This window comes from Rana temporaria, chromosome 13 (genome assembly GCF_905171775.1).
Source record: "Rana temporaria chromosome 13, aRanTem1.1, whole genome shotgun sequence".
NCBI classification, from domain to species: Eukaryota; Metazoa; Chordata; class Amphibia; order Anura; family Ranidae; genus Rana; species Rana temporaria.
Window position 1 is genome coordinate 47,969,307 of NC_053501.1, and position 15,755 is coordinate 47,985,061.

A 15,755-nucleotide genomic window follows, 5' to 3' on the forward strand; every position below is an offset into this window, starting at 1 on the left:
TTACAAATGTAACCCCCCCCCCCCCCCCCCAGCCTGTATAGCACTCAGAAGTGCATTTAAAAGCAAGTCTTCCAAGTGCGGTCCCAGCGCACACCCTCTCTGGCCGGGGTCTCTGCTCTTGATTGGATAGATGGCTAGTAGTGCAGCAATTGGATCCCGCTGCTGTCAATTAAATTCAATGATGCTGGGGGCGGGGTCGAGTCCAACTTTCTGTGTCTATGGATGCAAAAGCTGGACTCGGGAGCGTGCCCACACAGGCACCCCCCAAAGAGAGTGCTTCTCCTAGGTGGTTTACCAATGCGAGGAGGAGCTACTAGCGCCTCTGAGGAGGACCCCAGAAGAGGAGGATTTCCCCAAAACAAACTGCACAGTGGAAGCAAGTAAGACACGTTTGTTAATTAAAATAAAAACAAAAACGTTTCGTAACCTCATTATATTACTATAACTTATAAGGCCACAGGTTTATTGTAAGACGTCAGGGAACACGTGCTTCTAAAATAAAATAGGTGAGGTGCCTGCTGAGAATGATTCAGGCGGATGGAGCATCTGAACAGGCATTGCGCATACCTCTGCAGATATGCTGAGACTTCTCACCTGTGTCGGCATGTAAACATTGGACCATTCCAAGGCCTGCAAGGACTAAATTCCATCTAACAAGTCATTGGATCTCTGCTGAAATTAACCCCATGCTTTCCTGGATGTGTAAAAGGCTTAGTCGGGGGATAGACTGAGACTTATGTGCAGGGCCTGGGTGATCGGGTATTCCAGGATGACGCCTGTCACTGGACTATGAAGATCACACTCTACACTTTTACAACAAAACTAAGGTGCCAGTTCTTTTCCCCAATATGGACAGGAATTTTAGTGCGTTTCACAATGATTTGATGTGACTGAGCAACAAGAATAACATGTTGGTGAATGCAGGTCCTAGCTGGTTCACGTCTGGTTTGAAGCTCTGTACTTCATAAACACTTGCCCAAATTTTTTTATTATTATTATTTTAAAATACTATTTTCATCCTTATTAGCTGCTGCTATCCTCCCAGCCTTTTTATCCATTTCCTGTCTACATGCACTCCAGTGGCAGCTGCATGTGTTTTGCTCAGCATGGGCTTCCTGAGGGTCTGCATGGCATTGTATCTGCATGGCGGCTTATGATCCTCAGTGGAATCACCTGTGACAGGGTGACAATGCAGAAGAGCAGTTGGGAGAAGGGTACAGAGCGTTGTCACCCTATAACAGGAAGTGCCTGAACAAAAACCTTCATGGCAGGATCTGCAGGTATCCTTTTGATGAAAGCTGAGGATTTTAAGATTTAGGATCCATGCACAATAGATAAGTGCAGCTTTTTGAGCATTTTTTTTTCTTTCTGCTTTTAGAAGCAAATGGTGTTATCCTATATGTCCATGTGTAATATTTTAGTTTAGAAGTGTTTGACATTTCAGCTTCTAGGAGCGGAATTTTTTTTTTTTATTTTGTTTGCATTTTTTCGAGCAATTTGTCGGTCAGGAAATAAACTCTTCTAACTGCTGGTTGCATAGAAAAAGTGTGGGATGGATCATATTACAGCAAACATCAATAAATGCTAAACGCTGCAAAACGCCAGCAGAGAAACACTAATTCTGAGCGTTTTTCAGTGTGCATGGAGCCCTACTTTGGAAATTTAAAAAAAACATTTTGGCGTGAATAAAGATTATATGTGATTTAAGTTTTTAGATCTGCTTTAACCACTTTAGTCCTGGAGCTGTTTTGTTAATTTTTTTGTTTACATACTGTATATACTCGAGTTTAAGCCAACCTGAGTATAAGCCGAGGTACCTAATTTTACCACAAAAAAATGGGAAAACGTATTGACTCGTATAAGCCTAGGGTGAGAAATGCAGCTGCTACTGTAAGCGGAAAAGAGGGTCAACAATGCCCATTTGAAGCCTCCCTGTGCCCAACCTTACTGTGCCCATTGCAACCTCGCTGTACCCGAGTCAGTGTTCCTGAAATTATTGACAGTCTGTGGGTGTCCATTCATTGTTTAAAGGTCGCGGCCGTCTCCTGGTCCCTTCCGTGATAGGCGTTTCTCAGCAGACACAATTCCGCCTATCGCAGACGTTCTCTCATCCTCAGACTCAGTTTCCCAGCAGACAATGTGTTCAGTGTTTTGCCAATCATGGACGTCCTTTCATCCCCGGACAAGAGGACGTCCGTGATTGGCGGAACACTGAACACAGTGTCTGCTGGGAAACGGAGTCAGAGGATGAGAGAACGTCTGTGATTAGCGGAACTGTGTCTGTTGAGAAACGCCTATCACGGCGGACCAGCAGGGACCAGGTGGAGACTGCGACTTTTAAACAATGGACGCCCGCAGCCTGTCAATTTTAGGTATACTGACTCGAGTATAAGCCGAGGGGGGTATTTTTAACCTTTAAAAAAGGGCTGAAAAACTCGGCTTATACTCAAGTATATACGGTACTTAAAAAAATATATATATATTTTAGGCCTGAAAATAGGGGACTAATATGTGATCTCATATAGGTGACAGGAGGTTCTCTTTATGAGACATCTGGGGTCTATTAGACTCTGGCTGTCTCCCCTGTACTCCACTACAGCTGATGGAACACAGACCATGTTCCATCATCTACTGATCCCGGTGATTGACAGCTCTGGGCCAGGAAATGGCATCATACATGTTGCATCCTGGCCCATTCACTGGGGAGTTGGTCTACGAACGGTGGTTCATAGAGCTGTTGCTGCCTTACCAGTGGCATCCACCATGACTGCACCTGGGCCTTTGAGGCAGTGAAGCCCAGTATACATGGGGGGGAATCGGCACATTGCACCACTCGTATCACTTCTGCATGAGAACCGACAGTGCACTTTACAAATGTAAATGCCCCCAGCCTGTATAGCAGTCAGTTTTAAAACATCACTGGGACTAAAGTGGTTAAAGATGATGTACAACCCCAACCCAGAATTTCATAAATCCTATATATATATATATATATATATATATATATATATATATATATATATATATATATATATATATATATATATATATATATATATATATATATATATATATATATATATATATATATTTATAATGGGGGGGGGGGAGAAAACATCAAATGTTTAAAGTGGGAAAATTTACCATTTTAAGAAAAAAAATAGGGTAATTTTAAAATTGATGGCAGCAACAGGTCTCCAAAAAGTTGGGACTGGGCAACAAAAAAATGGGAAAGTAAGTGGTACTAATAAGGAAGAGATAGAGGAACATTTTGCAAGTAAATTAGTTAAATGGCAATAGTTCAATAAACATGACTGGGTATAAAAAGCGAATCTTAGAGAGTCAGAGTGTCTCGGAAGTAAAGATGAGCAGATGTTCACAAATCTATAAAAAGCTGCATCTAAAAACTGTTGAACAATTTCAGAATAATGTTCCTCAATGTAAAATTGCAGTTTATGTATATCATCATCTACAGTACATCATTTTAATCTAAAGATTAATGAGATCTCTATGCACAAGGGGCAAGGCCAAATGCTGTGCTCTTCGGGTCCTCAGATGGCACTGCATTAAAGATGGCACGATTCTGTGATAGACATGCATGGGTTCAGGAAGGGCTACTTCCAAAAATCGCTGTCAGGAAACTGTTCGCTTTGCCATCCAAAAATGCAAATTAAAGCTCTGTTGTGCCAAGAAGAAACCATATCTGACCATGGGTCAAAGCTTATTTAAAATGGTCTGTTGCAAAGTGGAAAATTTTTCTGTGGTCAGACGAACTGAAATTTGACGACTTTTTGGCAACATGGGCATTGCGTCCTCCAGACTAAAGAAGAGAGGGACCTTCTGGCCTGTTATCAGCGCTCTTATGGTATTGGGGTGAATTAGTGCGTATGGAATGGGCAACTCGCACATGTATTTTTTGGGGAAGCTCTTGCATATTTCAGCAGGAAAATGCTCTACTGCATCTATGACAACAGCATGGCTTCATAGTAGAAAAGTCTGGATGTCTAACTCGCCTGCCTGCAGTCCAGACCTTTCATTGCTTAAAAATATTTGGCGCATCTTGAAGCAACAAAGAAGACCCAGAACTGTTGAGCAGTTAGAATTCCATATCGGGCAAGAATGGGACAACGTTCCTTTATGAGAACTCCAGCAATTGGTTTCCTCAGTCCCCAGACGTTTATAGGGTGTTGTTAAGAGGAGATGCTACACTATGGTAAACATGGCCCTGCCCCAACCTTTCTGAGACGTGTTGCCGCCGTCAATTTCAAAATTCAATTTTTTTTTTTTTTATGTTTTTCATTTTCTATTATAAATTAAAAAATGTGTTTGAGATTTGTGAATGATTGCATCTTTTTTTTTTATGTATATTTTACACAGCATCCCAACAGTGTACACCCAGTTTTCATGCAGGTTGCTTGTGCTTTTGCTATGGACTTTTATTAGATCGTTGTTTTGTTTTGGAGCGGTTTCTGAAAACTCACCATGCAGGAATTTTGGTGCTCTTTTTTTAAAACTGGCCAATCTAATAGAAATGAATGACAAAGCAGAGGTTACTTGCACACAAACCACAGATACACTGCGCTGAACCTGCACTGGGGAAAAACCGCACTGCGTCAGCGTAAAAGCGCCCTTTGTAGCACTAACAAAAATCACCTTTGTGCACCCAGCCTAAAGGAGGGAGGGCAGGAAAAATATTCTGGTGGTCAGGTTATTGAGGGAAATTGCATAAAATCAGTTCCCTGACCTTCAGTGACTAATGTTGTACACATAACAATTTGTAACTGATCGATGTAATTGATTGCCCTTTGACTCGGGATTAGGTATTTCATTCAAACTATGTCATGGGTGGTTGATTTCTAAATCGGATTTCAGATATTGAAACATGTATTTTTTGAGACCACTGTTTTTTTTCAAAGCTAGACTTCTAGCAAACAGATAAATATTTTATATAAAAAAGTGTGTGTGTGTGTGTGTGTGTGGCATAATAGAACCCCTTTTAAAAAAAAAAAATAACCTTGACCCAAAAGACCCAAACAATCGGCGTCCTATAACCTCCCTCAATATCTTCTCCAAGGTTATGGAAAAAGCAGTAGTACAACAGCTAAAACACCATTTAGACACCCACAAACTGCTGGACCCACTACAATCGGGTTTCCGCCCAGGACATGGTACGGAAACAGCACTTCTTAAAATTTGGGATGACGCTCTCGAAGCAGCAGACGACGAAGAATCTTGTCTCCTGATACTGCTGGACCTTACTGCTGCCTTTGACACAGTAGACCACAAACTGCTGTTAACCCGCCTTACAGAGGTAGCTGGAGGCGCAGACTCAGATCTACCATGGTTCTCATCATTCCTGTGAGACTAGGACCTTTCACGTCTGACTCACGCAGCATGTCTTGCGGAGTCCCCCAGGGATCACCCCTATCGCCCATACTATTCAATATTTACCTATTTACTCCTAAAAATAATCAGTAATCAAGACCTTCTCTATCACTCCTACGCAGACGACGCGCAACTTTACTTTTGTATCAGCGACAAAAAGAACCAATACCAAGTATTAAAAAAATGCCTTAGTCAGACAACTGGATGACGGAAAGTCACCTCAAACTAAATGGAGCAAAAACAGAACTTCAATTCCATGCAAACCGAAAGAAACCAGCCAGAACTCACTGGACACCACCACCCATCCTGGGACAAACCATCACCCCAAGCACCAAAGTCAAAAGTCTTGGAGTCACTTTTGACTCTGACATGACAATGGATGCACAAATAGGATCAGTAGTTAGTGGTTCCCACCATCTTCTACGTCTCCTACGAAGAATTGTCCCCTTCATCCCCCAAAGAAGACACAGCAGTAGTGGTAGGGTCAATCATTAACTCCAGGTTAGATTATGCAAATTCCCTCTACCTCAGACTCCAAAAATACCAGCTGGCCCATCTTCAAGTCGTCCAGAACACTACAGCACGACTGGTAACAGGGAAAAAAACATGGGAATCAATCACCCCGTCCCTGAGATCACTCCACTGGTTGCTCGTAAAAGACCGAGTCACATTTAAAGCCCTATGCCTAACGCACAAATGTGTACACAGAAGCGCACCCCAATATTTATGTGAGAAACTAAAACAACAAAACCCCAATCGAGTGCTTCGATCAACCAACCAAAAATTACTTCAAAGCCCGCTACAAGACCAAAGGAGAACATCGATTTGCAGTCCAAGGACCTCGACTGTGGAACGCATTACCAACTAACATCCGGATGGAAATTGATCACCTGGCCTTCAGGAAAAAACTTAAGACCCACCTGTTCTGAGGGAGAAACCAAAGCAAAAGGGATACCAAGCGCCTTGAGGCGATTCAGTTCGCAATTGTCGCGCTATACAAGTTATTCTCTCTCTCAAAAGGCTTCCGCCTTGCCATTCTTCCCCATAGCCCAGACATATGAAGAATACGGGAAATTGTTGTCACATGTACCACAGACAGTATTTGCCAGATATTCTTGCAGTACCTTTAATGTTGCTGTAGTCCTCTTGGCAGCCTCCCTGACTAGCTTTCTTCTAGTCTTTTCCATATATTTTAGACGGACGTCCAGTTCTTGGTAATGTCACTGTTGTGCCATATTTTCTCCACTTGATGATGACTGTCTTCACTGTGTTCCATTGTATATCTAATGCCTTGGGATTTCTGTTGTACCGTTCTCCTGACTGATACATTTTAACAATAAGATCCCTCTGATGCTTTGGAAGCTCTCTGCGGACCATAGCTTATGCTGTAGGATGCGACTAAGAAAATGGCAGGAAAGACCTACCCGAACAGCTGAACTTTATTTGGGGTTAATCAGAGGCACTTATAATGATGGCAGGTGTTTACGAACTCCTATTTAACATGGTGTTGAATGTGATCCCAGTTATAATAGGGTGTGCACACTTATGCAACCACATTATTTAATTTTTTTTTTTTTTTTTTTTTTACTTGAGTTGTACAGTTTATAGGTCACATACAGGTGGAAAAAGCTCTAAAAATGATTTCTTTGTCTCACAGAAACCTGGCATTTTAACAGGGGCGTGTGTGTGTGTATGTATGTATGTATGTATGTATGTATGTATGTATGTATGTATACGTGTGTGTATATAATATTATATATATCAGGTCTGGCCCCTCCCACTTGTGGACTGTGATCTCCATTCATTCCAGTGGAATTTGTTTGTTCTGCTGGGATCTGATTTGTAATCTCTAGCATAGCAAATCTGCAGCTCACCGCTAAATACAGCATCCCAAGTGCTGGAAAAACTATACCATTCCTGCTCATTTTATCCTGACCGTAGGCCAGTTTTGTGTAGTACAGAAATGATAGGGGACCAGTCCATGCCAACCCAACACAGAACGCAAGGAAGAAGCTAGGTTTTATCTTGGCAAATGCTAAGGGCTCCCCATACTTTTTTATTTTTTTTTAACAAAGTTCTTAGATTTGCATGCAGCAGATTGCATTTCTACAAATGTTCTCATTGGGTATGAGCCAAATGGTTTTCAATATGATGGTAGTTAAATGGTTACATAAATATGAACATGCAACTCATTCTCACAAAATGCGATCTTTAGGCCCGCTTCACACTGCTGCGAATTCTATTGCGAATTTGAGTCGTTGCGATTTCTCAAATTCGCAAGTCATTAAAATAACATTGTTTTAGTGCAGTTCACATCAATGCGATGCTCTATACACTGGCATTCCCTAAAATCGCGGCAAAAACGCAGCTGCGAAATCGTGGTAAAATCGTGATTTTTTTTTACCGTGATCTTGAATTCGCAGCAGTGTGAACCTAGCCTTACTCCCCTCTGTCCCCTCTCCAGGTATTGGTGTTGTCTGTTAGCAGTGATCCCCTTTCAGGCAGACCCTCGCTGTGAAATAGTCTGGAGAGGTTATATACACATAGACATTGTGACAACACAGAGGAAGAGCAGAATCCGTAATGCTGAGTGCACACTTGTGTATGCGGCTTAGGCCAGTACTGTGGCCCAAGTACGAAGGGAGGAACACATCTCCTATTGTGTACACTGACTGACTTATTCCGCTGTCTGGTTCATATTATAGAATTGGCTGCAGTCTCTCTGCATTCACAAATATACACCGATTTAGAATAGTCCGGCCTGATAAAACTGCAACCAGCTTTTTTTTCACTCATTCACACCCAGTTGCCATACAACACCCAGATCAGCATTTCTGTGGCATGTACAGCCAGATGTTCATGAGCTGCAGCCTCAATCAGCCTATACAAATCAATGACCGGCTCCACAGCTGTTCTCATGTGATCACACATGGAGCAATTGCCTGCAGTTAGGGATAGATGAGCGGCCTTGACAAAGGACAGGGAATTAATACAGGAAAATACCTCTTTTGTGCAAATGGTTTTCGGCACAAAGTGCTTTGTGGCTTCGCACCAGGATTGGCAAGTCCCAGTTCCTTTTAAATGTCCAATCACATGGGCCAAAATAATGGAGGACAATTGTTTTGAATTTATAAACTGCTCTAAGATATACACTGTTACCAGAGTGGTGCACTGTAAATATGGTAGTAAACAGCTTTACACAAAGTAAATACACTTGAATCTGGTGCACCACCACTGGACAGATTAATTTTATTGTTATGCATCTTTATTTTCGCCAATTAAGCAGCCATTTAGAAATTAGTTTTTTTTTGGCATGCGTAATTCTTTGTCATTTACTGTATGCTACCAGAATAAAATTAAAACCAAACAATCCAAATAAATTTGACGTGCAGAATTTCCACTTTATTTTAAGGGGATGACTTGGGCAAATTAATAAAATAATACTAAATAAAATGTTAATTTTGTAGAGAATCCTTTACTGCCTGAAGTCTGGAACACATGGACATTACCAAAGTCTGGGTTTCCTCCTTTCTGATGCTTTGCCAGGCTCTAACTTCATCTGTCTTAAGTTCTTTCTTTTGTGGGTCTTTTTGCCTTTTAGTTTTGCCTTCAGTAAGTGAAATGCATGCTTAATTGGGTTTAGATCAGGTGATTGACTTGCCTATTGCAGAATATTCCACTTCTTTTTCCTTCAAAAGCTCCTGGGTTGCTTTTGCAGTGTTTTGGATCATCGTCCATCTGTACTGTGAAGCGCCGTCCAATCAACTTTGCTGCGTTTTGCTGAATCTAGGCTGACAGTATATCTCTAAACACTGCAGAATTCATCCGGCTGCTTCTGTCTTCTGTCACATCAATAAACACCAATAACCCAGTGCCGCTGGAAACCATGCATGCCCATGCCATCACACTGCCTCCATCATGTTTTACATATGAGGTTGTGTGCTTTGGGTCATGAGCTGTTCCAAGCCTTCTCCACACCTTTTTCTTCCTGTCATTCTGGTACAGATTAATCTTAGTTTCATCTGTCCAAAGAATGCTTTTCCAGAACTTGTCTGGCTTTTTTTAGATGTTTTTTTCTGGCAAAATCGAATCTGGCTTTTCTATTCTTCAGGCTTATGAATGGTTTGCACCTTGCGGTGAACCCTTTTTGTATTTTGAAGTCTTCTCTTGATTGTAGACTTTGACAATGATACGTCCACCTCCTGGAGAGTGTCCTTCACTTGTTTGGATGTTGTGAATGGGTTTTTCTTTACCATAGAGAGGATCCTGGGATCATCCACCACTGCTGTCTTTCTGTGGACGTCCAGGCCTTTATATGATGCTGAGCTCGCCAGTGTGTGCTTCTTTCCTCAGAATGTACCAAACTGTTGATCTGGTCACTCCTAATCTTGCTGCTATCCCTCTGATGGATTTGTTTAGTTTTTGAAGCCTTACAATGTCCTGTTTCACTTGCATGGACAGCTTCTTTGTAATGCATGATGTAGGTTCACAGCAATAGATTCCATATGCAAATAACACACTTAGAATCCACTCCAGACCTTTTACCTGCTTAATTGATGGAGAAATAACGGAGTAGCCCACACCTGGCCATGAAACGGCTTTTGAATCAATTGTCCAATTACGTCTGATCCCTTTAAAAAAGGGGGGATGGCTATTCTTAAGAGCTGTACCTTCTAAACTCTTCCTACGATTTGGATGTACATACCCTCAAATTAAACCTAATAGTGGCGCAGCATCACTTGATGTAATCGAATATTTGAGATGTATTGCAGCCAGCTAGGGTCAGCAGCATATTCTTGGAAATTCGGGCCAGCAGAGGCTGCCTATGGTCTCTACTTCTACCTTACACCCCCTGCCCCCCCCCCACCCCAGGGCTGTCACGGGCTCTCGTCAAGAGAGCCTGACTTTTCCACCCATTTCTGTCTAGCTGCACCATTCATAGTCAGGCTGATATTTTATATTTTTAGTTTTAGCTACACTTTAACTTTTAAAAATTTCTACAGCATTTTAACTATTTATGTTTTGAAGTTAAATTGCTGTTCTACATTTATTTCAAGCCCTGTACCTGTTATAAATACTTAAATGTTTTTATATTTGTGTGTGTGTGTGTCTATCTCAGCCATTTTCAACCTATTCAACAAAGAGGAACCCTTGAAATACCTTTCCAACCTCAGGGAACCCCTGCTAAAAATTACTACATCTACAACTCATGATATGTCAGTGGGAAGAATGCTCCTTAAACTTGTGATCATTGGGAAGAATTACCCCCTTACAGATAACTACAAAAGGTCAGTGGGAACTTATCTGAGAGGCAGGAATTGCTCATTGCTCAAGGAACTGCTAGCAACCTCTGGAGGAACCCTGTATGAGAAACCCTGGTCTACGTTTTGTGGATGCTCATCTGATAGCTCCTGATGTCCATCATTTTGTCATATCTGCTTATCAACCTTATGCATGCTGACATTTATCAGCTAGACTCCTCAAATCAAATCAAGTGAATGGCTTTGCGTGGCTTACGTGTGTAAAGTGCAATTGCTTCTCCATCAACATTTACCCACACATTCGTGTACAGTGTATTTCCTTGAGTGCAAAAGTGGTGTGGTTTGGGGAGATGTGTGATATGTGTATGTACAGTTAAGGGAGATGTGCCAGTGGGGGGTGGTAAGTGCTTTTCCACGTGGATATAATAAACAGCCTTTAGACCCTCAGATAACCACCACAATACTGTGCACAGAAGTGTGTGAAAGCTGGGAAAACCCTAAATTTGTGTATTTTCAGAGCCAGGGATTTCGCTAGTCAAACAGTTTTATTGTGGCCAGATGGCTGTAAACCACAACAATTTTTGGCTTGGTCACAAATCGTATCCAAACCTTAAATGAGATGATCTTGAGCACTGTCTACTCTAGTCATATCTTCTGCATGCTTTCTAAAAGTGGTGTAAGAAGCCTGCTAATTTTGGCTGTTGGAAATGTTAAAGTCAGATAAAGGAGGCGTGTGGAGCTAAGAATTTCAGTACTGATATTGTTCTCCTGTCCCTAAAAGATATGTGAAGCTGGTGAGTGGTGCAACCTGACAGCGTCTTAAAACGTATTTCCACTTTTGCAATCAAATTGGGATAACTCCTACTTTATATTTGTTATATGCCCCCAGTTACATAGGATAACTTAAATAAAAAAATAAAAACAACTTACCCTTTTTAGTTATGTTATTCTGGACCCTCCAGCAAGGCAAAATCCTACATGGTTCTCTTTATTTAGTAGGGGGCTGGGTAGCTGTGTTTGCCATCATTATCCATGTCTGTACTGTGCTGACAGATCTTCATTATCAATTGTAACTAGATTTGAACACTGTGGCCCAGATTCACGTAGGAGATACGACGGCGTATCTCCAGAGTCTGAGCCGTCGTATCTTGGCGCCTGATTCAAAGAATCAGATACACCAGAATTTGTATAAGATACGACCAGCGTAAGTCTCCTACGCCGTCGTATCTTAACTGCATATTTACGCTGGCCGCTAGGGGCGTGTACGCTGATTTACGCCCAGAAATATGTAAATCAGCTAGATACGCCAATTCACGAACGTGCGCCTGGCCGTCGCATTACAGATACGCCATTTACGTTGGGCTTTTCCCGGCGTAAAGTTACCCCTGCTATATGAGGCGTGCCAATGTTAAGTATGGACGTCGGAACAGCGTAGAATTTTTCACGTTTTACGTAGTTTGCGTAAGTCGTTTGCGAATAGGGCTGTGCGTCATTTACGTTCACGTCGAAAGCATTGGCTTCTTGCGGGTTAATTTGGAGCATGCGCACTGGGATACTTTCATGGACGACGCATGCGCCATTCGTAAAAAGCGTCATTTACGCGGGGTCGCATTAAATATACATAACACATGCCCACATCTTCCACATTTGAATTAGGCGGGCTTAGGCCGGCCTATTTACGCTACGCCGCCGCAACTTTGGTTTGAGAATACTGCACTTGCCTGTCAAAGTTGCGGAGGCGTAACGTAAATAGGATACGTTACGCCCGCACAAAGATGCGCGCTTCTACGTGAATCCGGGCCTGTTTGTCCTAACAAAGCATTAAAGGTTCAGAGGCTGGGCTTCATGCACAATATGTTAATGAGGACAGACCTGAGACAGGCTCACTCTAACAATGTTCAAAAAACCTTGTCAACCATGACACCACCTCCTGAGAAACAAGGTAAGAAATATATCTTCCCCCGATTTCTTTTAGGCGTGCTGTAAAAATAGGAACACATAACAAACACATAGTGGGGTTTTCTACTATTTGACTGAAAAGTGGAAATATACTTTAAAGGAGAAGTACAGTTAAAGCTTGTTTGGCTGTACTTCTGTGGATCACAGGAGTGCAGTTCATTCTGCACTTCTGTAACCTGTTTTCAGCTGACCGCGGGCTGAAGCCAGCGGTTGACTGATGTCACAGAGCCGGTCCAGGCTCTGGCAAGATTGCGGCCATATGGTCGAGGTCTGCCCCCATGCCTGGAGCAGCACCCAGATCAGCTTCTCAGTTTGAGCTGCCTGCTCCCAACTCCTCCACAGCCCAGCACTCCAGTGAGTGCAGGGGGGGCCAGAGCAGAGAGCCAGTAACTGACAGTCACCAGCTCTCTGCTCATGGAGCTCTGAGAACTGAGCGATCAGTGGTGTTTGATCTCTCGGTTCTCAGTCTTCGCGATGGAAAGGGACAGCTGCAGCATTGGTCTGATGCTGCATCCACCTAGGTAAGTATGAATCTGAAAAAAATCACCAAAACCCTAGTTTTTCTTTTTAACTGATGCATTGGTTTTGTCTGATCTTTAGAGACACCTTGGCTTTTAAAGGTCAAGCTCAGGAGTTATGCAGATGTTCAGAATAATGTACCTTTGCGCTAAAAACATGAAATCAAATGTGCAGGTACATTTCCATGCTAATTATTCTTTTTTTTCTCTGTGTTCTTCCCTCTAGATACCAATGTAATCCGGTACATCCAGCTGGCGGAAATGAAGCTTAGTAGATGTTCCCAAAGAGAAAAGGAGCTCTCTTAAACAAGACATCAGTTTTGCTGAATTGATCACATGACTGTTTCATCACTGCTAGCTGCGCGGTTCAGTGAGCACGCCTCATTAACCAGCCACACAATTTTGTTTTTCTTTGCAGCTCTATAAAGTACTGCACATGGCTGGATGCATCTCTGCTTATAAGCCCCAGCCCCTTCATATGTAAAGGGTTAGAGGAACAAAAACAAAACTAGGGATCAAATCTGCCATAGATATATCTGTGTCTGCTTCTGCAAAGCACTATGCAGTTGGCTTGCATTAACCAGAGGAGGGTAAGGTTGCTCATTGCACATTAGACCATCGTTTTTTTTTAAAGTCTGCTTATGGCTGTTACTGTTGACGTTCAAAGAGCCTCCTGAATCATGCAATCCTTATCAAGTCCCGTTTGATTCCTCTCTCACTTACACACAGCAAGCTCTTTTTATAGATCTGTAATTGTTTAAAACACTTACAGCTAAGGGAGTGCGCATTGTGCCAATTATTTGTGATTGGAGCATGGAGCGCAGAGGCAGGAATGGGCATTTTGTAAATGGCAGGTCTCCTGATTGCAGTTTATATCCATTTGTGCACGTTTTAATCCTTACCTGTAACAGAAATGGAATCTGGGCAGGTATCGACTACGTTTTATTTCTACAGATGAAACACCATCTGAGCCTTTATGAAGCAAAGTGTTTGAAACAAGAGCTGACTGTTTAGCCCGTATGAGCCAATCAGAAGCAGATTTAATGAGGACCTGCAATATTTTTGGAGATGTAACCACATTTTTTTGAAAGCGGTAGCGTTGATCATATTTCTATTTGGCATCACCGCTGCCAAAGATATTCTGCGGTTCATTTTGGATTTATTTAAATGGTATGGACTGATTGACAACCCACAGTGGCTCATATCAGCCTATCAATACTCTTACATATTCGCCATTCTGGCAAATGTCACAGCTGCCATGTTGCTAACCATACAGTAGTAGAATTTCTCATTTTAAGAACACTTGTTTAATTTTCCAATCATTAGTTGGGTCAAATCGAAGGCCATTTGTGACTACAATGACGAAAAATTCAGCTTTTTCCCCGAAGGAACACATCTCCAACACTGCTTGTGCTTTTCGTTTAGCAAAGTCCATTCCAACATTAAATATTTAAAGCAAACAAAAAAATTGAAGTATTTAACCACTTAAGGACCGCCTCCTGCACATTTGCGTCGGCAGAATGGCACGGCTGGGCACATGCACGTATAGGTACATCCTGTGCCAGTACCCAGCCGTGGGGCGCGCGCCCGCGACCTGGTCCGAAGGACCGGGACCTGCGGACCCGATCGCCACTGGTGTCCCGCGATCGGTCCCCGGAGCTGAAGAACGGGGAGAGCTGTGTGTAAACACAGCTTCCCCGTTCTTCAATGTGGCGGCGTCATCGATCGAGTGATCCCTTTTATAGGGAGACACAATCGATGACGTCACACCTACAGCCACACCCCCCTACAGTTGTAAACACACATGTGGTCACACATAACCCCATCAGCGCCCCCTTGTGGTTCACTCCCAAACTGCAATTGTCATTTCCACAGTAAACCATGCATTTTAAATGCATTTTTTTCTGTGAAAATGACAATGGCCCCAAAAATGTGTCAAAATTGTCATTTACAAGGCATTTTGTGTACTAAGCTTTTTTGAATATTCATTTGAAAATCTACAAGTGTATGGCCATCTTCTCTTATGTATATACAGTACGTGAAACCTGAAAGGAGGAGAGAACAATTGCTATAGGCAATATAAGCACTTCTTCTTTCAGTGCAATCTTTTTTTATTGAAATATTTTAAAGTTAAGAACAACAGTAATGATCCCACGCAGGGGAAATAAACAAATTATATCATGGCACAGCTTAGTAATACACAGTAAAAAATTCCAAAATTAACAGCCCTCCGGCCAAGGCCAGGGGTCAACATAGGGTAGAAGAGCTTAATTGCTCAGGCGTGGGGTAGTCCACAAAGCACTTCTTCTTTCAAACACTTGCTTACCTGAAGAGAAGGTGTTATTGACAACAACCAATAATTCAGCTATCAAACCTGGTTGGTTGTTTTTGTTTTTTCACAAGCTATAATTTCAGAATGTGATCAAATCCATTCTGCGTTATGGTGCAGGTTTTTCTTTTTTTATTAAGGATTTATGACAGAGCCACTGCATCACTGAGTATATTTTTGGATGCGTTGGACTGTAGCCAGAATGGCATTTATTGCTACAAACTGGCTTGAGGTCCTAATGATTTTGTTTTGTTCATGTATCGAGTGGAAGGCAGTTCACTTTTTGAGATACAGGTTGATGAT

General features: G+C 42.2%; 1 protein-coding gene across 1 annotated transcript in view; it reads left to right on the top strand.

Annotated features, from left to right (window-relative positions):
- Nucleotides 1–14,650, top strand: part of TTC9 (tetratricopeptide repeat domain 9) — a 65,021-nt gene extending 50,371 nt beyond the window's left edge. Inside the window, exon 3 of the mRNA XM_040333807.1 lies at nucleotides 13,350–14,650. Within this exon, the coding sequence (XP_040189741.1) occupies nucleotides 13,350–13,429 (80 nt within the window). The 3' untranslated portion in view covers nucleotides 13,430–14,650. The remainder of the gene's footprint in view (nucleotides 1–13,349) is intronic.
- Nucleotides 14,651–15,755: the final 1,105 nt, after the last annotated feature.